This window comes from Tupaia chinensis, unplaced genomic scaffold (genome assembly GCF_000334495.1).
Source record: "Tupaia chinensis unplaced genomic scaffold, TupChi_1.0 Scaffold000591_1, whole genome shotgun sequence".
In the NCBI taxonomy this organism is placed as follows: Eukaryota; Metazoa; Chordata; class Mammalia; order Scandentia; family Tupaiidae; genus Tupaia; species Tupaia belangeri.
Window position 1 is genome coordinate 1,855,218 of NW_006160107.1, and position 26,104 is coordinate 1,881,321.

The 26,104-nt window shown below is 52.0% G+C and overlaps 1 protein-coding gene across 3 annotated transcripts in view; it reads right to left on the reverse strand.

Annotated features, from left to right (window-relative positions):
* Positions 1-11,434: 11,434 nt before the first annotated feature.
* SEMA6A (semaphorin 6A) overlaps positions 11,435-26,104 on the reverse strand; it is a 75,502-nt gene continuing 60,832 nt past the window's right edge. For all 3 annotated transcript variants that reach the window (XM_027775666.1, XM_014591528.2, XM_027775665.1), the window contains one exon: positions 11,435-15,465. In XM_027775666.1, the coding sequence (XP_027631467.1) occupies positions 14,270-15,465 (1,196 nt within the window). In that variant the 3' untranslated portion in view covers positions 11,435-14,269. The remainder of the gene's footprint in view (positions 15,466-26,104) is intronic.

Consider the following 26,104-nt stretch of genomic DNA (forward strand, 5'->3'; position numbering starts at 1 on the left):
CAGCGAAGGCGGCACACCTTTACCGGAGGGGGGAGGCTTCGGATGGTGTTTGCTGAGAGCCGATGCGATTCTGCCGTATTTCTGAAGCGTCTGTGTAAGCTATCTTGTTGTCTTTCCCCCTCCAAATCTTTTTCTCTCAACACACCCAAGTTGCATGAACTAAAAAACGTCTCCTAAAACACTGTTAGGAGATTCTTAGCAGCACTTACACAGTAGAGCATTCACGGGGAGAGACGTTGCCACCACCCCGTCTCCAGCTGCGGGCTGGTGCTTGGTCTCCGGAGCGGATGCCTCATGTCCCCGTGACGGGCCAGGTCGGGATCCCCCGATGCCCACTCTGCTGTCTCGGGTTAGTTCTGATTTATTCCCCTCTCACCGCATGTGCAGTTGTTTTGTGACTTTGCAAATGGCTGGTGCTCTGGCCCAGGCGGGGATCTGGTGAGGGCCAAGGGCATCGGAGAGCAAACGTTTTTCATTTTGTTCCAAACACGTGGCAGTTCAGCCCCTGACTTGCCCTCCGGGTGAGAGCCCTTTGAAGCGGGAGGAGGCCCCTGCAGGACTGGCGCTCGAGGAGCAGCTGCGGAGTTGGCCGGATGGTGTGAGCGGCATTCTTGGAAGTGCCACTGGGGATCCGTCTGCCTCCTACCCCTGGGGTTCTTAGGTTCCTGCGGTGTGGCTGCCCCCTGGTTTCTGATGGCACTCTTACCTTCCCTGCAGGTGCGCCTGGCCCACCTCACCCACTAGTGCGGGAAGTTCTTCGCTCCCCTGTGCTCCACTTGCCTTATCTGCCCATTAGGAACAACAAAGGGACCTGCCTCGTAAGGTTCCTGTGAGGGTCACAGGGCCCAGTGCCCCAGGGACAGCTCAGCACCTGGCTCTCGGGAGGGCGTGCCTTGCACGACAACAACGTGACGCTATCGCGGCCGAGAGCACATCGTTGCTGTGGTATGGGGAGACGCCACCCTCGCCTCTTAGGTCCGACAAGGGATTTGTCGTACACCCACAACTGACCAGACTCAGTGTAGACGTGGGCTTAGATACAGCTCCCGCCCTCGATATGGAGAAGCACAGCTTTGCGATGGCCGGCGATCACACTAGAACGCTCTGGACGAGGAGGGAGAGCACAGGGCAGGGTGGTGGAGGTGGGATGCCCAAAGCACATGCTGGTGTGACCCGTGGTTGGTTACTGATCACACACACCCGCGCCGTGAAACATAGGGACGTGCTTACCGTAAAGAGTGAGCGACTCTGGCTTCCTGCAGTATCCATTCTCCCTCCATTTTAAACATTAAAAACTTGAATTTTAATGTATGTCATGAGAAATAAAGATTGAACACACTCGAGGTGTACGGCATGATTATTTGATGTATGTAAGTGCTGTGTCGTGAGTGCCACATGGTGTAAATTAACATACGTCACGCCCATGCCCCCCTGAGAGCCTCGGAACTTCGTCTCACGGCTGAGAGTTCACGCGCTCGGCCAAAGCCTTCCTTCTCTCCCATGCCTCACCCTGTGGCAACCACCATCCTGCGCTCTGCTTCCACGAGCTCCACCTCTCAGGTTTCACGTGTGCAAGCATGCGCGTGTCTGGCACATTTCCGTGAGTGTAATGTCCTCCAGGTTCATCCACGTGGTCACAAGTCACAGGGGTTCCTTTTTATGGCAGAACGACACGCCAGTCTGTCTCTCTGTACCACAATTCGCTTACGCATTGACCCATTGTGGACACAGGTTGTCCCATAGCCTGGCTACTGCGCACATGCTGCTGTGGACGTGAGGGTGCAGCCATCCCGCCATCACACTGAACTCACTTCCTTTGGGCATATACCTGAGGTGGGGTTGCTGGGCCTATCAGAGTTCTGTATTGTTTTCTAAGCAGCCTCCGTACCATTTTCTGTAATGATTGTTCCAGTTCATAATCCCCCCTTTCTTGGAAATTTCCAGAAGGTGCATGTGCACAGCCGGGAGAGAGAGACAAGGAGAGAGAGAGAGAAAGCACCCCTCAGTGGGGACAAGGCCATGCCACAATTCCTTCTCCTCCACTTCTGCTCTCGGAATTCTGCACACACACGCGCTCAGTGTCTTTAACGCATCCAGGGCTGGGATTTGAGCTGCAATGAGCCGCGTGGGGTCTGGCTCCCTTAACCATCAGGCGACAGGGATGGCCTGCACATTTCTTAAAATCTGACTTTGTTGTTGTTGTTTTGACTGTTGAGGTTTATGAATTCCTTACATATTTTAGATATTCGCCATTTATCAAATACACAGTTCGCAAATTTTTCTCCCATTTCATGGATTGCTTTTTCTCCCATTTCATGGATTTTGTTGTTGTTGTGCAGAAGCTTTTTAGCTTGATATAGTTCTATTGTTTATTTGGGCTTTTCTTGCCTGTGTTTTTAGTGTCCTCTACACACACACAGAGAGAGAGAGAGAGAGAGAGATAGCCAAAACTGAGACCAAGGAGCTTTTCCTTCATGTTTTCTTCTAAGAGTTGTACCGTTTCAGATCTTATTATTATTGTTATTATTTTAATTTACTAGAGGGTGTGTGTGCTTGCCGGAGAGAAATAGAGAGAGGGAAGTGAGAAAACGTCACACCAAGGGGGAGATGGTCACCCTGCAATCCCTTCTCTTCCTTTTCTCCTCCTTTTGGGATTCTGGGCATGTGCTGTTCAAGTTGTAAGGTCCAGGACTCGAATAGTGCAGTCAGTCATGTGGGACCCAGCCCTTAACCACCACACCACTGGCAGGCCCCAGACCTCACATTTAAGCTTTCTTTCTTTCTTTCTTTTTTTTTGAGCGGTTTTTGCCATAGGGCGTGTGCACTCGCCAGACAGACAGAGAGAGACAGAGAGACAGAAAGCGAGAAATCACCTCCCAGGGGATGGCCATGCCACAATCCCTTCTCCATTCTCCTCTCGGGATCTAGGGCACACGCGCACATGCGCCTGGCGTGAGTTTTAAGCCACCGGGTCCAGGACGCGAACTGCGGTCGATTATGTGGGAGTCCAGCGACATAGCCATTACGCTAACTGCTGGCCCCCTAAGCTTTAGTCTTTCTTGCTTTAAATAATACACACTCCTGAGTTTAGCAGAGTGAAAGGCCCTGAGGTCTACATTTCCCAGGTCTCCTTTTTGCTTGATGCAGCCCTGCAGTTCTGTTCTGCTGGTGGTACAAGTTGAAGTGCTCCGCGCTGACACTGGGGTTACACTTCAAAATGACCGGGGATAGGACCAGCAGGTGGTGTGCTGGTTAAAGCGCTGGGTACTTACTTGGCCTTGGTTCTAGTCCTGGACCCGATGACTTTAAAATCATGCCAGGCACATGTGCACGCGTGCCCAAGATCCTGGGAGAATGGAGGAGAAGGGATTGTGGTGTGGCCATCCCCTAGAGGGTGATTTCTCGCTTTCCTGCTCTCTCTGTCTCTCTCCCATGAGCACACGATTGGGCATGCTCCCCCCATTCTCCTTGGACCTTTGTATTTGCTGAGCAGATGGCACTATTAGGGGAGCTCTTTGAATCTGAAGATAGAAGGCACACACTGAAGACCGAAAAACTGTCCCTTTCATCCCGGACCATGGAATTTAGGGTTCTCACAAGAAAATGAAGTCAATTTTTTTTTCTAGGCTTTGTGTTTTAGGTTTATTTTTTGTTTCTTTTTTTTTTTTCCTATAGGGCATGTGTGCTCACCAGAGAGAGACAGAGAACGAGAGACAGAGAGAGAGGGAAAGCGAGAAATAATCCCTCCAGGAGGTTGACCACAACACAATCCCCTCCCCTCTATCCTCCTGCCGGGATTTTGGGCATGCACACACATGTGCCCGGCATGATTTTCAAGCCACCAGCTCTGGGACTCAAACTGTGGTATCAGCCATGTGGAGTCCTGCTGCCCTAACTTCCAGCCCAGCTGCAGACCTAGGGCTGCTTTTCTCAGAAGTTGCGTCTGTGCGTTAACAATGTGTGGCCTTGCACAGTGAAGCGGGGCTTGAGACGCTGCGCTTCGCTCTCAGATAAGCCACACACGAGCGGTCCGTGACTGGGCAGCCTCTCATATTTTGACCTCTTCTTCCGTTTAAGGAGAATTATTCTCTCTGTAAGGAGAATGTTGGGCTAGATTTTTCGGCACCATAGGATGTGTAATAATGCCCATCACAGTTTTGTCACAATGCTTGGAGAGGAGACGGTGGAAAGCTTCTCCCAGGAAGGGGATGTCACAGGTCCTGGGACAGAGAGGGACAGGTTTGGGACCGAGTGATGCTTCCTCCAAGCCGTGTGGCTGAGAGCAGAAACACTCTGGGCCCAGACTGGGCAGCACTGCGGTGCTTTGGGAAAGATGGCTGGGAGTGCACTCTCTCCGAGCCACCAGGGTGGACGGCTGGCCGTGCCCCCGCGAGGTGTTCTGGGGCCGGAGCGGGAACTTGGGGACCAAATGCACTGAGTGTGTGGATAGTTGTGGTCTCTGCCGTGCATTCTGGGTCCTGTTCTCAAGGCCAAAACACTCGCCCAGGGGCAAGGTTCAGGCCAGCGGCAGGCTGGCAGAATTCAGCGAAGACCCCAGTCCTTCTTTGCTGACCCTCCTCCTGGGACTGGACGAGGAGAATGTCACTGACCCATCGCCCCAGGCCACGCCACTGGGAGGAGCCAGACAAGGCTTCTGCTTAGCCAGGCCCAGCTGGCTGCTGTGCTTGACAGAGCAGAATCCTTCCAGGAGAGAAAAAAGGGGCATTTTTATTACCAGTAGGGTGGAGACCAAAGTCATTTAGGCTGAAGGTTTATAGGGCCAGGATCTCAATTTGAACACCACGCCGGGGAAGAGAGACACGGGGTTCCGAGATGCGCAAGCTCGATGAACTCTCCTGTCTGACTTTGGCGTAGGGAAGTCTAGTTTGCAGATGAGGAGAATGAGTGTCAAGAGTTAGAATCGCCGCCCCAGAAGGTGACCCCAGACAGCAGGCCAGCCGAAGCTGCAACCAGGCCACACTCGCTGTGACGCGCTTCCCTGAAGTCAGGTTGCTGGCTGCGCTGGGACTGCAAGGCCTGCCTCTCCGTTGGCCTTAGCGCCTGGCCTCTGTGGGCCCTCGTGCACACTCACCCCAGCGCCGGAGCCGTGCTCAGTCCTTGGGGCCCACCACCTGCTGCTCTAGCGGGGCAGAGAGTCCGCAGGGGCGCTCTCTCCGAAGGACAACAAGACCCCTTTGGCTTCTCAATTAGGAAGTCCAACAGATTGAGTTACAAGGAGAAGTTTTTGATCTTGCCGTTACAGTCGCCTAATTAAGACGAGGTGCAGATGCTCCGACACCTAGTAATTTTCACCTCACTCCGGCTGCAGCTTCAGCCCTTCCCGCCGACTTACACTGTTTAAATTACAAAGCCAGAGGAAATATGGCTATTTACCTGTTTCTATTCACGCATGTGAGGCTAACACGTTATCTTTTCTCCCCCAGCAAGAAATGTATTCACCGGCCTTCTCTGCACCCTGGAAACAGAGGAGATAAATCTTTGGTACTTCAATAAAATTAAACACCAATACAAATTCAGATCCACCAACACCTACGTCAACCTTCAGCAGATAATCTCTCTCTCTCTCTTTCTCTCTCTCTCTCTCTCTCACACACACACACAGTATCTTGTCCTCAGCAAAGAAGGGGGCCTGTCTGCAGAACTGTTACAGCATTTGGCATTTGGAATCTGCACTTTGTGATACATAAATAGGTAAGTTCTTTAAAGTTAGTTGGCTGTCGGCTGACTTGAAGTGGCCTGTCCCCACGGTTGTTACCTTTCCTTAGTACACACTCACGAACGGCCCTGTGAGGGCGCTGGAGAAGTACGTGCACATGGGTGCAATGTACGTGTGTAGGCACACTCTCAGGGGGTGCTGCCTACTCACACTGCGGTTATTAGGGTTATTGAATCATGCCTTCCTATTGTGTACTGAGACGGCCTTTGACTGGGAACGAGGGTCTGACTGTCTAACAAACAAAGCAGCAACTGACTGGACAGAAAGAGAAACCAGGGTTCTGAGAGATGGCCCGTTTTCTCTGCCTCCAGGCGGGCTCTGAGAGGTCAGCCCTCGGGGGGTGGATGCCGGTTTCCTGAGGGACCCCAGAGAAGCCCTGCATGGCCGGCAGGAGGAAGCTGGATGCTCCCGAGATGAGGCTCTGTTCCTCCTGCACCCGGTACTCCCAGGATCGGCTCCAGGAGGGTTTGCTGGTGCAGCAGCAACCAGGAGGGGGCAGTGAGGCAGCCAAGGAGGGCCTGGAAGGCCCGTACCACGGGGAGCGGATTGCTGCCTCCTGCCTCCTGCCGGGAGAAGGTTCCAGGTTCTCCAAGTCAGCGGGCACTGGCAGCAGGGATGAGGTCACGCCGTGTGACCGCTACTCATGGCGCCAAAGTGGCCAGCGGGCTGACAGGCGAGGACAGGAGTGGGCGTTTCTGTGCTGCTCTCTCTTTCTGGCTACCCCTCAGTGCCTTGGGGTGGAAGCGGGGAGAATTCTGCATCCCTCTTCCTGTTCTACCTCTTCCTGTTCCTCAGCTGTGCCCACTTCGGTATCAGCAGGCAGGACACGAGGCCTACAGAAGTGTGCCCTTCGTCCCCTCCCACAAGGCGGCCTGTGGCACTGCCCCAGGGGGCAGGACTTGCCCCTGGAGGGAGACCTTGGGATGGGCGGGCCCCCTGTCCTCCGGGTGCCACCGCTGGCATCTGGCTCCACAGCAGGAAGGAGAGGGGTGCTCTTTAATGGAGGAAGTGCTGGGCACCGTGCCTGACAGGAGAGCAGCCTAGCCCCATCTCGGGGACCTTACTGTTGTAACTGCGTGCCCTCCAGTGAAGCAGAGTAATTGTGCAGCTGAGGTGTCCCCTGGAGAGGGACGGGCCATGCCCCGCACAGGGCTTCGAACCCGACTACGTCCCTGTGTCCATCAGACTCGAGCCGAGCCTTCCTCCACAGACCCCCAGTCCCGTACAACGGACGGCCCACCGCACCAGGCCTACACGAGGACCGGGCACTGTCACGGGCAGGCTGGGGGCCCCACACTGGAAAGTGCAAGGCCTCTTTGCTATCGACCACAAAAGCTCTTCTCGGAGAGGCACGCTCTACTCTCAGTTTCCTTTTTAAATTAAGGTTTTTGCCAGAGAGCTGGTGCACTTGGCAGAGAGACAAAGGTAGCAGAGACAGAGAGAGGGAAAGTGAGGAACCCTCCCCGCCGGGGATGGCCACACGGCAACCCCTCCTCTTCTATCCTCTCCGAGATTCGGGACGCAGCCACAGGTGTCTGGTGCGATTTCAAGCTGCCAGGTCTGGCCCTCGAGCCGCAGTCAGCCACGTGGGAGCCCAGGCCCTGACCACTGCACGCCTGCTGGTCCCTCTGCTTTTCTCTGTTTTCGTTAAATCAGACCGAGCCCCTGAACGGCATGGACATTCTTGCACCGACACAGAGCTGGGCGTGCAGGACGTCCAGTGGCCACGGCAGCGGCCACGGAGGAGCTGGGAGCAGCACTCCTTACCCAGGACGTGGCGCGACAGCTGTGGATGCGGGAAAGAGACGATTGGTTCCAGGCGGTGTTTCACCATCTTTCTCGCCCTAGCAGCCTCCGGGGGACCTGCCTGAGTTTCTTTCATGCTGGAGTCCTGGCAGTTGGGGTGTCCAATGTCACCTCGGTCTTTTTTATTGTTCTGAAAACCATCGATGAGAAATGCTCCGTAGTCACTTCCGGCTCCCTTGGTCGGGTGCTCTCGCTGGCAGCACCTGGCGGCCTGCTAGCTCACGGCATGAGCGAGATGAAGCTCAGGACCTCAGGGGGTCTGAGATGGTTAGGAAGGAGGTGATTAGGAAAGCCGAGAAGTCGTTGGCCACCACAGCCAGGGCCGGCATCCCTGGTGGTTCCCGTTTCTGAACAGCGGTTTGCCCAGATGTGCTTAGGGGTACGCGTGCTGTATCAGGAAAAGAGGTGAAGTCCTCCTAACGAATCCGCCTTCAGCAAGTCCGGTTCTCGCCTCTGCAACATCTTGGGACAGGGTACGGAGAGGAGAAAGCCCCGCGGGGCCCTGTGGGCGCATCTGTACGGCGTCTGCTTGCAGAGGGGTGGGAGCCCCCGCCACTCAGCAGCCTCTCCAGGTTTGCTCAGATTCCATTTCCATATTCCTAGAGGGACATCTGCCCGTTTTCCTGCCCTGCCACGTTTAATGCACATCAGCCCACTGCCGAGGTCAGCCCGCCCACCCCGGCCTCCCCAGGGCTAGAGCGGACGCGATGCTATACTCCAAGGGATACGAGGTCCCATCTGTCTGGCTGCCCGATTGATCAGTGTGAGCCCTCCCTTCCCACTCTGCAGGAGACGCGTCTCCACCGACTTTAGGATGAGTGAGATGTGGGTTTCGAAGGGTTACTGAGTCCAAGCGCCCAGCTGTCACGGTGCAGAGCAGGGAAGAGGATTATGTTCTTAATCACGTTATTTTGTTACTAAAGGGCTCTTTTACCCCTCCCTCCTTTCCCTCCAGCCGTACCAGTGTCTGCACTGGGAGGTGCTTTCTGCACTCTCACTTGCCGAATGGCTTGCTTTTCGGAAAGAGCTTTTGTTTGGAAGTGAGACCTTGGCACGGTGACTCTGGGCACCTCCTCCGGCTTCTGCCCTCACAGGGCTCCACAGTGGGAGCGGTCTGTGTCTACCTGACAGCGAGTGCGGAAGACAGCATGGTCCACGCTGTCAGCTCCAGGCCCGAACACGTCTGGTGGCTGTATAGGAACAGCAGCCTAAAAACAGTGCAGAAGCCTCCGATGTTGTAACAAGCAAGCACACACACAATTAAAAACCCACGTAGCCCTGGGGGGCGATTTCTCGCTTTCTATCTCTCTGTCTCTCTCTGTCTGTCTGGTGAGCGCATGCGCCCTATAGCAAAAACCTCTCCAAAAAAAAAAGAGAAACATACAAAAAACACCCCACGTAGCCCGGGGCATTTTTGTTTCTGAGTGGGGGCATCCCCGGGACCCAGCCGAAATCCTGGCTGCACCTGTTCAGCCTCTGTCACCTCCTCACCAGCCAGAACAACGCTGGCTGGGTATGCCACTGCAGGACTGTCTGCTTCAAACCCTGTGATCCCGTCTCGCCCAGACGGGAACCTAGGCACCTTCACTGCGGAGGGTGAGAGGGGAAGGCCACCTGGGGCTGGGCCACTGCTATTCTAAGGATCTGAGGGGTAGGGTAAGAGACAATGGGTCTGTGTGGGTCTGTTACCCTCTCCAGGCAGCAAACTGCAGCTTCCCATTTAACAATGAAGTGTCAGACTAGCTGTGGCATTTCTGGGTTCTAGCTAAGAGCCCTGGGGTCACCTAAGGTGGAAGCTCTGCCTCGCCAGAGGGGCAGGTCACTGTGAGTCCAGTCTCTTCCCTAGAACCGGGAGGCGGATACAGGCTTCTCAAGCGCTGTGTCACCGGGGCGTGCCACTTGGCGTGCTCCTCACAGAGCACAGTCTCTCCCTGGTCTGGTCCTTTCCCGCAGCACTGCAGGCAGCTTGCTTGCTTGCTTTCTCTGTTTAGAACTTTTTATCTTAACTTTGTTTACTACTATTACTATATATATTTTAATTTGTTATATGCGTGCTCACAGAGAGAGAGAGAGAGAGAGAGAGAGAGAGAGAGAGAGAAAGCCACCAGGTCTGGAACTCCAACTGGTCTGCCACGTGGGAGTTCAGTGCCTTAACCACCACGCCACCTGCTGGCCCCAGCAGGAAGCTTTCTTAAGCACAAAAGCATGTTTGCTGCTTCATAAGCACCCAGGCGTGGGTGGGCGTGGGGGAACTCCACTCCCTGTGGCTGGAATCCCAGGTGGGAAGGAGGTTCCTGGTCCTGCCCTGCCCAGCATCCCGCAGCCCCTGCTCAAACCCTGCTCGGCCTTTGTTTCCTCGAGGGCACCCTCTGTGGCTTCGCCATGTCGTCTGCCTGGCCTGGTTGTCCAGAAAACCTGACCAGTGTTACCTGGAGACCCTAACCTCTGTGGGGCGTCCTCAGGATGCTCTGTTCTTTTTTATTTTTATTTATTTATTTTTTGAAGTTTTCAGCCATAGGGCATGTGTGCTCACTGAAGAGAGACAGAGAGGGAAAGTGAGAAATCAGCCTTGGGGGGGCGACCATGCTGCAATCGCTCCTCCTCCTGGGATTTTGGACATGCCGCACGTGCACCCAGCATGTTTTTCAAGACACCAGGTCCAGGATTCAAACCGTGACTGGCCGTGTGAGAGTTCAGTGCCCTAACTGCTGGCCACCTACTGGCCCCACTGGCATTCTGTTCTTATCTGTGACAGGCACTATGAGGGTCCTGCAAATGAGGGGCAGGACTGTGTCCCAGCCGACTGCCTCCCGGTGCCTGGCACAAGCGGCACAGAAGCAACGCTATGGGAAGTGGCCCCTGGAGAGGGGACCGGACCAGAACTGAGACCGCCAGGTCCCACCAGCAGCTGCCTGCACTCAGCTCGACCAGACACCAAGAAAAGCATTTCAGAAGGTCAAAGTAACGCACAGCAGCCAAGCTTTTAAAAATAAGTTTTTTTTTTTTTTTGGAGAGATTTTCACTGTAGGGCGCGTGCGCTCACCAGCCAGACAGAGAGAGACATAGAGACAGAAAGCGAGAAATCACCCCCCAGGGGGGATGGTCACGCCGCAATCCCTTCTCCTCCATTCTCCTCTCGGGATCTTGGGCACGCATGCACATGCGCCCGGCGTGAGTTTTTTTTTAAGCCACCGGGTCCGGGACACAAACCATGGTCGACTACGTGGGAATCCAGTGACATAGCCATTACGCTAACTGCTGGTTCCCAAAATAACAGTTTTAAGAATGCTCCAGAGAAAGCCTGAGCTCGGCATTTCACACAGCTCTTCTGCAAAATCAGACGCAAGTGCTGCAACCGTCTGCCTCCAGCCGTCTTCTGGGTTCCGGGGGGTAGAAGCCCACGAGGCGCAAAATCCCAGCACCTCCACCTTATTAATATGTGACAAGGCTGAACTCACATCTGTGCAAAGAGCTATTTTTAGTGGACCCTACATACTAAAATCCTAGCCTTGATCTCTTAAACTATCAAGCCTACCATAAATGTTTGATGATGAACAAGCCCATAAAAAGAAAATGCATAAAAATGAACAGAGGGAGTCGATGCGTGCTCTGCTTTTTAATTACCGGTGGCTTCTGCTAGAATCCTGCTCCAGGCGGGGTGCAGACATAGAAAACACATCAATAACTGGGTGGGGGGCAGATATTGCAAAAAACGTGTCCGAATATACGGCTCTTCACGCTTTGGAAACCAGAGAGAGATGGATGAATGTGGAGAGCCCTACCCCAAGAGAGCAGGCAGTGGGAGGAGACTGACTGAAAACAGAAAAATTAAGGGATAAATAAAAGCATTCAGGACACAAAAGATAACATTGAACAGTCAGGTTTTATTACTTTTAAGTAATAAAGAGCCTTTTCCTTGCTTTTTTCTTTTTTTCCCTTCTTTTTTACAACATACATTAAGTCGTGAATCGGATGTTAAGGGATGTGGAAACGGAAGGAGAATTGGTGACATCACGATATTTTTACAACTTTACGACAAATAGAACTCTGAGTTCGTTGCATCTACCAGTGTCTAGCGGGGGTAAAAGCAAAGGCACACTCAGGCTTAGGGACCCCCCACACGGCGGGGAGAGAGAAAAGGGGTACTCCAAGCAGACCAGTCAGTGCACGTGGTGCTGGGGGGCGGCAGCCGCAGGGGAGGGGCTGTGGCACGCGGGGACACGAGGTGCGAGTTTTGGCGCTGGTCTCCACACAGGTGAGCAGTGCGGCCCACAGACAAGGGGGCGGGGACGCAGCAGGCCGGCAGGCGGACACTGCAGCCGACCTCCTGGGAGTCGAGCCTGGGACAGAAAGCAGGGCACCCCCATGCTGTCCTGGTCCTGCACCGTTACAGAAATCAAAGGGACAGTGTCCTGGCGTCTAGAAAAGGCTTTGGGTTTCAAGGTACAGATTCACAGATTGTGACATTAATTCCATTAAAAAAAAAGAGTAACAACAAAAACCTACCCCAAACAACAGCGACATTGCAATGGATTGTGGGAACGAAGGGCTGTGTCCTCACCCTCACCCTACTCACTCAGGTCTCGGGGGGAGGCACCACTTTTCACTAACTCAAAACTGTCCTCCTCAGTCTTGCTCGAAAGGCTTTATTATTATGATGATTCTTAAGAAAAAACAAAACCGAGATTAAACTGGTAATAAAAAAGAGACAGAGAGACCAGCAAATACACTGTTATACTGTTGAAAAAAGCGAGTGAAAGCCAACACTTGTGGTCTACAGCACGCTGACAATGCCTCTGTGAGTCAACCGAAGTCCCTCTGAGTGCCAAGGGAAAACCCTACCCCCCAACAATAAGAACAAAAGGATAAAGAAATTTAAAAAAATAATAAAAAATCTTTTGCCCTAGCCACCGTTTTTGCAGCATCCCTCGCAGTTGGCCTTGGACTTCCAGCCCCTCGCTAACCACAGCAGGGACCAGCCTCCTGCGTTTTCACATGGCCGCTCTGCGTGCACCATGCGTGTGCGAGCGCAGGCCTGGAGACCGCTCCAGGTGCCCGGCCAGCTGCACTTGGTGCGGCCTCCCGCCAGGGAACACAGCAGAAATGGGGCTGGGACTAGCACCCTGCTCCTGCTGGCCGTGAGGACATCCCCAAACGGAAAAGATCCGAGAATGGAAGGGAGCGGGGCTCTGGAGACAGAACAGGGCTGACCACCCACAACACTGGGCCCATGCTTGGCAGCATGGCCAAAGGGTAGTTGAGTTGGCACAATCGGAAGGCATAGTAAACTGGAGGGTGTGGTGCCACGCTGCGTCCCCAGGTGGTGGGGGACGAGCCCCACCACTGCCTTCTTCCAGGGGGCTGGAGGGGCGGGGGAGGGGGATTAAATAAATAGCTGCACGTATTTCCGAAGGGGGAGTTGATCATGACGGATTACAAGTGTACACAACTCAGGGTGTAAGGCACAAATTTACATGTGGAAAACAGGCTATTCACAGATGTCACCCCACGAAGAACCCGTGTGAGCACACCATTACTTATGCAGGGGAGCAGCCAGCGCATCGATTCGTTCACACCGCGAAGGGGTTGTCTGCTGTCTCACATGCAAGGTGAGATGAGATGGCGGATCGCAAGCTGGTGCCTTCACAGGGTGTAGAAGCCACTGACAAGCCACACTGGCAGAAGTGGGGCACAGGGCCACTCTAGAAGTTTCTCTCCTGGTTGCTTTAGAAGTTAGGATCTGGAAGGACTTTTAAACTAGTGGATGTTTTGCGTGTCACAGGCCAGAGACCTAGCCAGCAAGTTAAATGATAGATTTAAATAAATATTCCCCTCTTAACGTTTTCCTTTAGCTACAGACCAGACAGTCCAAACACAAAGCTCAGAATTCCAGCTCCAACTTATTTACTCAGTGAATTTATTGTAAAAATAAAGAAACTCAATTATTCCAGTTAATGGATTTCACGTTAAATAGTTTTACTTTCGATGGGCTTTCTGAAGAGTTGTTCGTAGGGTGATATGTGGAAGGGTCCTTAAGGAAAAACAGAGTGAGCAATAAATAAGGGGTTACTGCGTTAACGGTCGCGTTATTTCATTAACAGGAAGGAGCAGGAATCTCTGCCGTCGGGGCCCAGCATGGCGCCTGTCTGCTGGAACAGAGAGCCGTAACACTGGTGGGCATTTCACAGTATCTGCGCATCGTAAACTGCCATTGTTAAAGTCTGAGTTAGAATGATCAATGAACTCTTTATTTTTTTTGTCTTTTTAAGTTTTCATGATTTAAAAAAATGTATTGTGTTGTAGTTTGGAACGTGAGGCCAGCCTGGCCATGCCCAAGCGCTCGTGGACAAAGTGTTACAGTTGCCGTCCGCCTCTGTGGTGTGTGTGTGTGTGTGTGTGTGCGTGGTGTGTGTCCACGTGTGCGTGTATACGGGGGATGCTGGGAGGATGTGCTTTTGGCTCATGTTTGCGATGATAACTGAAGTCTTTTGTGGGTCCCACTTGGGGGATGTGGGGAGAGTGAAGGAGAAGATGGGGGTGAGTCCGACCGTTGCAACCTTCACCAAACGTGCGTCCACCTTGGACGTCCCCTGTGTCCCACAGGCCTGGCTGTCCTCAGCCCTGCCGAGGGCCTCTTGGTCTGGTGGGTACTCAGGCGGTGGGGAGCCCAGCCAAGCCGAGAGGGCGCCCAACGCCTGCTGGTTCACACCTGCCCCTCCCCCACGATTATGTACACGCGTCATTGGGCTTCATGGACGTGGAAAGGGGAGCAAAGGAGGGTTTGGGGGGGACGTCTGGCTTTAGCGAGGGCGTGCGCTTTAGGCCCGACCTGGTCAGTGAGTTGTAGGCGTTGAGGCTGGGCTGCCTGGAAACAGTCCCGGCCTGGCCGGCCGGCTGGGAGCTGTGCACCTGGATGGAGTCCACCCTCTGCGGGGCGGGGGGCGGGTTGTCCCCCCGGCCAAAGCTCTGGTTTCTGGAGAGGTGGGAGGAGTTGGAGGAGTTAGTATTGTTTCTTTTGAGCGTGGCGGCCTGGTGGCTCCTGGTGAGCGAGTTCGTGGGGTACCCCCGCTTATAGTCAAGGCCGTAGGAGGAGGGGTGGTGCGTCTCCAGCCGCTTGCTCAGGCCGGTCTGAGACAGGGAGGCTCCCGGCGGGCCCAGGGAGGCCTCCCGCTGGGGGACTTTGGGGGGCAGGCTGTCCAGGTTCTCCACCAGGCTCACCCCGTGGCTCGGACTCTTGCTGCTGAGATGCTCCTTCACGGTCTTGTACTCCAGGGTGGCCGCCTGGTCCTCCAGCGCCATCTGGGCCACCTCGCTCACCTTGGGCTGGTCCACGTACTCGTGCTGGTAGCCCTGCTGTGTGAGGGGCAGCACCACCACGCTGGGGATGTGGCTCGGGGAGGCGCGCAGGGGCAGGTCGGTGGGGATGACCGGCGAGCCCAGCGCGGGCAGGTCCTTGGCGCAGGCGTTAATGAGGTTCTGGCTCCGCTCCCAGTCCCGGCTGCCGCGGCTGGGCTTGCGCTTCTGCTGCAGCGTGGGCGTGGACTCGGGCGTGGGCAGGGCCGTGAGGTCCAGCTGGTGCTGGTCGGCCTTAATGAGCAGCTTGGCCGTGTTGCTGGGAGTGGCCAGCTTGCCGTTGTGCATGAGCGGCGTGAGGATGGCCTCCGGCTTCGCGTCTTTGGACTGCGTGTCCCCGAAGAGGCCGCTGAGCTTGGTGACGCTGCCCATGGAGCCGCGCCGCGAGTGCGCCAGCTCCTTGTCCTTGCGCGGCGCCGCCACGTCCTTGCGCCGGTGGTCGCACACGCAGTAGACGACGATGCCCGAGAAGACGGCGCCCATGACGAAAGCCAGAATGACCGCGATGGCCAGGAGGGTGACGGGGACGAGCTGGTCGTGGCCTTTGAGGTAGCTCTCCCGGATCAGTCCTGCAACAGACAGCACAGGGCGTTAGGGGGCTCTCCGCCAGACGGGGGTGCCCCGTTAGGTAGAGTGGCCAGGGCACCTCTAACTCTCTTCAAGGAGCAGCTCGCCAAGGATGAAGAAGTAAGCCTCCCCCCTCACCCGCCATGGCCGCCCTTTGTGTTCCGAAGAAGCGCTCTCCTGTCGCCCTGGCTTTTCTGCTCCGCTTACTCCCTGGTGCACGGCAGCCTCAGGCTTCCCAAATTTATTTCTCTCTCTCTCTCTCTCTCTTTTAATCTCTTTTCAATCTCCCTCTTTGAGAACTGGGATCACCCACAGACCGAGTCTGGGGAAGAGGCAACAATTTTATGCATGTTAAATGAACAAATCACAGCCCACTCCAGGCTTCCTGTCTTTTCTGGCCACCTCTCTGTGGGCACCACCCCCTGTCTGGAGGGGAGGAAGGCTGCGGTAACACAGGGAGTGCAGCTCCGGTGCAGGCATTGCAATGCGTATGCCGTTCTGCGTTGCCCTGGGGAAAAGCCGGAAGCCCAAGTAAATATGCTGAATATTTGGAGGACGCTGTGTCCAATTTAGAAGAAAGACCCTTTGGGGGCCTGGAACGGGTTGAGTATCAGAGCCCGTTGTTCTGCCTGGAGTTTGCTGTCACTGTGACTTCCCAGCAGGGCTAATCTCTTCCATTTAATAAAAATGATGTGCCTACCCCGGCCTACAATCTCACACCGCATTAACCAGGATGCTGTTGTTTCCAGAGAAAGTTGTTTTTCCTTGCCCTGCTCAATCAGCCACCAAGCTGAGCAGCTCTAATCAAACGCAAACGCTGAAGCTTTTATTTTTAATACCAAGTGAGAATACACATCACAACTGTCATATCTTAAGTGCTTGATGCAGTAGCTAAAAAACAAAATCTCAAATACCTCAGTTCCTGCCTCTGGAGAGCGAAAGAACGCGAGCACATTAGGGCGCTGCATGGGCTCAGGGAGTGTAAACATCGCTCCTAGTACGGAAACGACAGCAAGACAGAAAATGTACCTTCTCTGGTCCCCAGAGACACGTTTTTATCTCCTAAATCAACTCTTTCAGAAATATGTTTAATGCATTTTACTGTGCGGGATCACTGGCACAGAATTAGAATAGAAGGAAATAAAAATCTACCTCTGCTAAGCCTACGACACGAGACCCTGCAACCGCTGGTGAAGTGTTTTGTATGTCACAGCCGAGGCCCTGCAGAAAGGCAGTTGTCATGGGGGAGTTTTCCGCTAGGTGTTTTGATTACCAAAGCGATGGCGTTAAAACCCAGAAACAGCCTGAAGAGGATCCATTCTCCCCCTCTTTCCTTCCTGCATTGTCCTCCTCCCCTCGACTGTGACATCACTGTTGGTTGCTGTGGAAATGACTGGCCTGTGACAAAGGACTGTGACTTCAGGTGGGAATAAATAGAAGCAGCAAATACAGCTCGAGAAACAAAGACGGTGATTAAAGAGACACCCTCGGTAAGGGAGGGGGCCGTGGAGGGCCCCCCAGGAAAGCGTGTGCCGGTGGTGAGATACCGAGAGGTTCCAAGTGTGACAGTTTTCACATCTTTGCAGATTTAACTTCATGAGCTCTGGAGGGCTGGAAACTGAGAAGCCAAGCAGCCGCAGGGAGTCTGGCTACGGCTCACATCTTCCACGTGTGGCTCACCGGACGGTGGGGTGTCTGGCATTCAGATACGTCTAATCCCTAGTCACCAAGGATGTGTGCCCAAACGTCTCTTCCCTGAATTCACATTTCCCTGTTGTTGGGCTAAAAGAGCGATGGATATGCCTTCCTTTTCGCCTGTGTATGGGGGTCTACTGAACATCACTTTAACCACCTACACGGGACGCAAAACGTGCACCTGGGAATAAGATGTCTGACTCCCTCAGTAACTGGGCGGATTCAGTGGGGCCACCCAAGCTAGACCTCACCGATGGTGGCGACTAGGTGTGTTTTCATGGTAAGGGACACGGCGGAGCCCTTCGGGGCCAGCCCGTTCAGCGGCGCTGTTCCCAGTACATGTGCAGTTACAGTAAGAAGCTCTCTGCAGTAGCTCGCCTCCTACAGTTTAAACTGCTCCCTCACTTTCAGAGACACGGGAGAAGGGAGGCTGGAGCAGTCCCTTTGTTTCACTAGAAAACTACGATTTTCCGACGTCTCCTGGCTTCTTCACCACAGTTCCGGCTTCTAGATCCCGCCATGCCGCAGGTCCTTGGCGATCTCAGATTCATGGGGGCCACCTGGTTCTCATGGAGCATCTCCCTGGGTGGGTGGCTTTCAGTCTGTTAACAAGTCAACAGGACCTGACCTCTGAGGAGAAGGGTGTCTCAGACAGGGACCCCTCCCAGCCCCCCAGTCTCCTGTCGGTATGTAAATAGTGCATTTCTTCCTCATTTACAGATCCACAAGGAGGCAGGGGCTTCCCAAATCTGTCTGTGCAAACTCAGAAACATCCCAAGTTAGAAACGGATCGGAGATTAAGTCGAAAGAGCAGCTAGGGATAACAAGGTAAAAGGCCCCCGCCCCCCAATACCTTCCAAACATAAAGCGTTCTGCTTATCTCATGAAAAGGCGAGGAGCCCTCATGAGCCCACATGCAGCAGCACTGTGGCAAAGCCGTCCTGAAGGAGTGAGCGTGCCGCGTGGTCAGGGGCAGCGCCAGCCACAGCCGAGAAGAGGAGTCTACAGGCTCCCACTGGCTGGGCGACCTCAGGAACGTGGCGTCCCTAGGCCTCCGTGTTCTCACCTGCAAGGTGGGGCCGACTTGCCCTTACTGGGTTGTTACGAGACTCAAGTGAAGTGAAGAATAAGGCAGAGTTTAAATGCCGTGGTCTGTAAGACACACCTAAGGGTCTAAAGAAGCCACAACAGAGAAGTGGTGGGTCCACGGCTCATGAGAGGTCTCCGAGGGAGCCGCGGCTGCTGCGTGGGGAAGGGGCCAGCTCCGAGCCCTGTGCTGATTAAATGTGGTCAAAGAGACTCCATCTTCTGGACCCCGAAACACTCAGACAAGAAACCATTTTAAATCTGAGGTTGTCCTGGCATGTTCAGGGAAGCTACACTCTGAACTCCATCTTCTAGACCCCCAGAATACTCGACAAGGTAGGGCGACCTCTGTCCTCTCTCTGTCTTGTGCTCTCTCTCGCTTTTAATTTTTTATTTACTTTTTTACATTTTTAAACTGCTTCTCCTCACCTTGGGCCTTTTCTTTCTCTTGCTAATTTCAGAAACCATTTTAAATCTGAGGTATGTCCTGGCGTGTTTGCATAGTGCGCGTGGTTTTCATTTTTTACCTTAATTTTTTTGTTCTCTTTCTTGGTCATTTTTGTCTATTTTTGTCTATTTTTTTCCTTTTGCTTTTATTTTTTTAACCTCGCTTTCCCACTCTTCACTCTCCACACACTGAGTGTCTAGACAAAGTATTCAGTAGCCAAGTATCTGAATACTTTTAGGGTAATTGAAATCCTCAACGCTTACTGAACCTCTAGCTTTAAGGGAGAAGCTTCTTTTTATAAATCTGAAGTCCTAATCTCTTTCTGTGGATACTACACTGCAAAGCACAGTAGAGGAGAGATTTTGTCACAGAATGACCAGAGACCACCTCAGAGGCACAAGACATATGAGAAACCAAGAAACTCTCTCTTCTCTAAGGGAAAAGAACAATCCCTCATCATCCACAGACAGTACAGTAGAACTCATGGAAATGTCTGATGAGAATTCAGAATATTCATAGTGACAAACTAAACAAGATGCAAGAGCTGAGAGTCAATGAACTCCAGAAGATGCAGGAGAAAAGAGACAACGAGTTCCAGGAGGTGAGGAAGTTCTTCACGATCTGAAAGAGGAAATATACATAAAAAAAAGAATCAAATGGAGCTATTAGAGATGAAGGTTGCAATTCAGGAAATCAAAACCTCCCTCAAAAGTATTAAAAGCAGATTTATCCATGCAGAAGACTGAACCTCGGATGTTGAAGGCCAAACCTCTGCTCTAAAAAAAAAAAAAAGCAACCAAAAAAGCTGAGAAAATACCCCCCCCACACCAAAATGAGAATATTATATGAGAAATACTAGACACCATTAAGTGCCCAAACATCCTGATAATCAGTATCCCAGAAGGTGAAGAAACTAATAAGGGCATTGATGATCTATTCCATAAAATCCTGGAAGCAAACTTTACAAAACTAGAGAGACATTCAAATATCCAGACCCACGAAATACAAAGGACCCCTAACAGAATCAACCGAAGAAGATCTTCCCCAAGGCACATCCTAGCCAGACTGGCCAAATCTCCAGACAAAGAGCAGATACTAAAATTGGCAAGAGAGAAACATCAGATTATTTATAAAGTTACTCCACCAGGCTAACAGAGGCCTCTCATCAGATACAACGTGAGCAAGGAAAGAATGGGAAAATATATTCAAAGTGTTAAGTGAGAAACAGTTTCAACCAAGAAACTATACCTGGCAAGACTATATCCTTCATGTGGAAAGAAAGGATCAAAACATTCTCAGATATGGGAACCAGCAGTTAACGTAATGGCTATGTCGCTGGACTCCCATGTAGTCAACTGCGGTTCGTGTCCCGGACCTGGTGGCTTAAAACTCACGCCGGGCGCGTGTGCGTGCGTGCCCAAAATCCTGAGAGGAGAATGGAGGAGAAGGGATTGTGGTGTGACCATCCCCCCTGGGGGGTGATATCTTGCTTTCTGTCTCTATGTCTCTCTCTGTCTGTCTGGCGAGCGCACGCGCCCTATAGTGAAAAACCTCTCAAAGAAAAAAAAAAATTCTCAGATAAACAAGACCTGAAAGAATTTGCCAAAACCAGATCCACTCTTCAAGTAGTTTTGAAAGGAGTGCTCTCCCAGGAAAACTAAAGACACATACAGAAATAAGAGAGCAAAACACAACCAAGAAAATGACCAACTTAATACTAGGGACATATAGGGACAAGAAGTATCAATAATCACGTTGAATGTTCCCTTCCCGGATTTAAACAGAAAGATTAGACCCCAGTGACACTGCAGATTCAACAGAAGAGAGGCTGAACTTAAGACTGAACTGGTCAAAGAGAATTTTATGACTTTTGGGTAAATTTTTTTAAATCTATGCTTTCTTTTCCCAATTTAAGGATTTTGCTTTCTTTTGAGCTGTTAATAGGTTCAGCAATTTGTTAAAATATTTCTTCTTCTGCTTTTTGTTTCTTTAAATGGAACATAAACTTTTCTTCCTTCCTGACCCCTTTGCAAATGGAAAACATTTGGGAGTATTTTTATTTTGTGGCAGAAGGGTTATGCGACGTAACTCTGTCCAATGGTTATGCCACCTGGAAAAGTCCAGGTTATTTTTATGGTACAAATTCCTTCACGTGGCTTCTCTAACCCTCTCTGCCAGGCAGAACTGTTTATGGTGGCGGGCCAGCTTTCCAAGAGTTTCTGTTGGTTTGAGATCTACCTGTGTTCCATAGTTTTCTGGTTAACCTTCCGATGTGCCATTCCAGTCAAAGCCCTGACCGATAATGAGTATATCCAATTCCTGATTCCATGCAACAGGCATTACTCAGCTATGGAGTGTGACCAAAATTTTTTTTGATATGTAAAGTAAATGTTTGTGAGAAATGTGAAAATAAATAAATAATTTTTAAAAAAGGAAGAAAATAAATACTAAGTGATGATTAAAAAAAAAAAAAAGTGACCAAAGACATGAGCTGTTGAGGCAGCACGGGACACATGCACTTCAATTCCGGAACTGCCTATAAATAGTTCACACAGTGAAAGTGAAAATATTTAGTAAAACGCAGCAGTTCCAGTCGACTCTCAGAGGCCATCGGCTCCCTGACGGTGTGTGTATTCTCTTTGCATTTCTGACTCCAGCACAGCTAGGACGCTTACTCAGGTAAGTCAGTAAATGATTGCTGAATCAATGGGTTTAAAACACACTGGGGAGATATTTTAAAATGAATTTTTAAACTTGGGGAAACATCTTTGGAGGGAGTAAAACATTGCTTTTGAAGTCACAGAAGTGAATTATACACCTAACCGTATAGTAGAATTTGAATGGTAGCATCTACCAGGCAAATAAAAAGAAATCGAAACACACACACACACACACACACACACACACACAAAACAAACAAACAAAAAAGGGACCAGCAGTTAGTGTAATGGCTATGTTGCTGGATGCCCATATGTAGTTGACCGCAGTTCGTGTCCCGGACACGGTGGTTTAAACTCAGGTCTGGCGCGTGTATGTGCGTGCTCAAGATCCCCAGAGGAGAATGGACGAGAAGGGATTGTGCTGTGGCCATCTCCCCTGGGGGGTGATTTCTCACTTTCTGTCTCTCTGTCTCTCTCTGTCTGGCGAGCGCACGTGCCTATAGCAAAAACCTCTTTCAAAAACAAACAAGCAAACAAACGAAAATAAATCAATAAAGGAGCTCAGTATTTGTTCCGAACAGTAAGAGAAACTATTTGAACAACGGAAAGGAATCGGTTCTGGGATAGGTCCAGAAGGGCCAGTCCAGCGTGAGTGGGTTATCTGGAAGAGCTGAGGGCTCCCTCTGGCAGAACTGAATGATTCTGAACAAACGCCTCTCTACAAAGGAAGGGGCCAACGGCAGAGGGTAACAGACTGGCTGCCAGGAGCGTCCACTCCTCGGGTGACGCGTGGAAGGCCTGGGGAAGTGGAGGGCTCCTGGGAGGCCGTCTGCCCTGCGCCCGCATGCCCCAGTGCTGGGACAAAGTGCAGAGCTGGCTCTCTACCCTGGCACGCTGAAATGCCACCTCCACCAGCCGCTGGTCCTTGAGTTCTCAGTGGAAAAGGGGTATTAGCAAAGAAAACAGTGTCTGCAAACCCTCGCACTGACTCATCACCCAGCAGCTATTCCTCACAGTCACGAGGTGCTCAATGCTCATTCTTCCCACCTTCCGATCGCAGGAAGTGCAGCACACAATGCTGGGCTTTCTCTGAAACCGGGCCTTACACTGGCAAAGCTCAGGAAGAATAGAATCTCTGCTGGCTTTTTTATTTTTTTTTTCTATTCCTGAGGGGAGGAGAGTTTTCAGATGCTACAGGGCGGCCTCAGAGGCAGTCTGCAGCTCTTGAGAGGCCAAGGCAATGGACGGATTAGAACAACCCTGCCCCGTGGCCCCGTGGCCCCGTGGCCCAGTAAGTTAATTCAAAGCAACAACTGTAAATGGCTAGGAAGGGAGCGACCGCTCTGACTTTTCCTGTGATGACCATATTAATCAGTTTTGAAATATCAAACGCCAAGTTCCTTATTTAAAAACCAGTTCTAGCGGCCTTGCTGATGGGCTGCCCTGGCCCACGTGTGCACGGGGTCAGCACTGGGCCACAATTTGACTCCCTGGTCTCGCGCCCCGTGCACACTGCGTACCAGCGGGCGGTGCTGCTCCAAGCACCCCCGGGCTGTCTTCAGCAGACAGGACTGAGCACACGGAAACAAAGGTGCAGGACAGACACCCGCGGGGAGAAGGCAGGTCTCGGTAACCAGCCTGGTGTGGAAGTGCCCGAGGTACGTAGGAGCCGGCCTTTGAGCTGAGCCCAGCAACCACAGGGTCTGAGCTGGAGGAGAGTGAGCAAGAACCGCAGGATGGAGGAAGGGGCGGGGTGCCGCTCCGCCCTGCGAAGGGTCTAGGAGGCTAGCCACAGCCACCTTGCTGCACCCTGGCTTCTGGGCTTTCACACGGGCTGTTCTTCCACCCGGAGTATCCACACCCACCTTCCCACCCATCTGACCTTACCCTTCAGGTCTCAGCGTACATGGAGAAGCCTCGTCAAGCCCTCGGCCCTGACACCACCCGTGCTGTGCTGCTCACCTGGGTGGTTGTCTCACCCAGGCTGCTCGAGGAGGGGGCGGTCCCCAGGGGACCGTCTCAGGGCACAGTGTCTGTTAGCTAAAGTGCCTGCAGAGGGTGAGCGCTGGACACACCATCCGGGGGTAGTCTGTGCAAAGCCTCAGATGACTGAACACGTGCCAGTTTTAGAAGGTAAATTTTTCTGGTTAATCCCCACTCCCCTTTTATTTTCTTGGCCAAAGGGCGGGTGCACTCACAGGAGAGACAGAAACGGCAAGTGAGAAGTCATCCCCCAGGAGACGGCCACTCCCTCATCCCTTCTCCAGTCCCTTCTCAGGATTTTTGGCTGGGGACACACGCACAAGTACCCAGAATGACTTGCAAGTCGCCGGGCCCAGGACTCGGACCACGACTGGTCACGCAGGAATCTAACGTCTTAACCACTGGCCTGCTTTCTGGTTCACTGACTCGCAATTTCACGTGTCTTCTTGCCTGAGAAAGCTGATCTTCAGCTTGTCTGTCCCACATTGAATCCACTGTGGAAAACTAGTGGCTTCAAAGAGTGACCATCTTTGCATCAAAAGCACCGCCAGCCTACCTGCGTTTATTGTCGCTGTTTTTAAACTACAACGTGGTCATCAGGCACACTCAGCCCCTCGCCTCGGAGAGCTGGGATGTCATTGTTCTATCAAAGTAGGAAGCAAAACAGGTGGACAAAAATACATAAAATCAAGCTCACCAATTAGCCAGACAAGCGGCCCTGCCCACCCCCACTCCACGCCCTCGCTGAGCCTGGGAGACTGGTAGCCCGTAACTTGAGCGGTTAAGTGCACTCCCTCTCCCCGCTCGCTGCCTGTTTCTGAGCTGCTATACGACGCATGTGTCTGTCTCCATAGTGAAGTGATTAATAGGCATCTGTGTGAAGTGGACCCGGGGACCACAGAGGCGACAAAGCCTCTCTGTGTCCTTTGGAGAAATATGCAAAGGCAGAAAGGAGGACGCCATCTCCATCACAGAGCCAGAGAGGGTCAGTGTTGGGCCTGAGAGCTGGGAGAGATGGCCAAACACCAAGCGAGCCCGAGCGGGATCCCCTAAAAATAGACTCTCGACTCTGCCTTATAGTACAACAAGCCTGCAATTTCCTTGAAATCCTCATAACAACTTGGGTGAATGGGATCTAACAACCCAATTTTCCTTGTTTGAAAATCTTATTGCAACAAAATGCCAGGCTGGGCCTGCAAGGCACTGCAGCTGAATGAACTACTCCCAAGCCAAGCCTCCCCAGCAGAACTTCCAGGACCCGCCCGCTGTAATCCCTATTAAGAAGAAAAGAAAACAAATCAGGGAAAAACCCTAACTGGAGACAATTTATCCTGCAGGCCACACCCCAACCCGCCAAGATGACCACACTGCAAGTGAAATGCAGCACTGTGGTTATCGCGGCAGGAAGCAGCCTTCTCCTCTTACGGCGTAATGCGAGCCAGAGGGTTTCAGAAGAAGCTGAAATGCCAAGGACCATAGAAATGGGCCCTGAGTTTGGAGCTCAAATGTTCCTTTTCTTTTTATTTTATTTTATTTTTTCCTGGCAGGCTGAAAAGTAGGTACTGATCTAGAAGATGTATGAAGTTAATGATAGGCCGAGCCAAAATAGAGGCAGCTTCTTGGTCTGGCTGTTTAACATCCTTAGTTCAGGAGCTATTTTCAAATTCACATATTGAAATAGTGCTTGCTGTGGTCGACTGTGGAGGGACACACTTCCATCCACTTCCACTTCCACCACCTTTGAAATCGATGCATTTTTTTGGTGGGATGCCTTCTCAAGAAGGGAGAATGACAAGAATGAATGAAATAAACTCATTCAATTTCACTTCCATAGAGAAGAAACAGCTCCACTTTTGCCCTCTTTGCCAACATGAATGTTTGGTTCATTGTCCCTCCGCTGATCCCGTTTTAAGCATTGCCCTGCTGATGGGAGTGCCACACCCTGAGACGGGACTGATGTGTAGATCGAACGTCACAGTAAGAGCGTTTTGTAAAAGCCGTGCGCTGAACTGTTGGTCTGTGGCTCTGGGTGTTAGAATTAACACTGTCCCTATACAGGTGATGACTGCTTTAGATCAGTAACATTTAGTAAGGTTTATTTTCTGCCGTTTGAGGTTTCCTTTCTAAATAAGACTTAAAACCCAACATCTCAGTGGTTCTAAAACTAGACAGAGCATTTCTATTTCCCAGCTTCCTGGTCGCACACTCTCCCTTGCTGTCTCACCAGGCATCAAAGCCGCAGAAGGAGGGCGTGAATCTCCTTACGGAATGAGATTCGGGGCTGAGCCTTTGTTGGGAGTATTTGCAGTGCTTTGATTTTTCTCTGCGAAGCAAAGATACAGCAAATGTGGTGAGAAGGACTGTGTGATTACTTCTAACACGCCCAAGTTGAACTTGCTGGAAATACCACGATACATAACGGCATCGTAGTCAACGGGGGGGCCACGCACCGGCTCCCCCAGCTAGCACGCCGGCTACCTGGCCAGCTGTGTGGAGGAGCAGAGTGAAAAGACACATTTATTTGGGTGAAAAAGGGGGAGGGAGTTGAAATCCGTGCGTAGTTTTTTTGTAACACGTATTTTCCATGAACTTTCTAAAGGCCCCTCATGTTCCTGAAAACACATTGAGATGTCAAGCTATAATGCCCAATCTCAACCACTGAAGCAGTGTATGGCCAGACTTTCAAAATGATTTGAAAAATAATAAAAAAGTGGGAACCAGCAGTTAGCGTAATGGCTATGTCGCTGGACTCCCACGTAGTCGACCGCG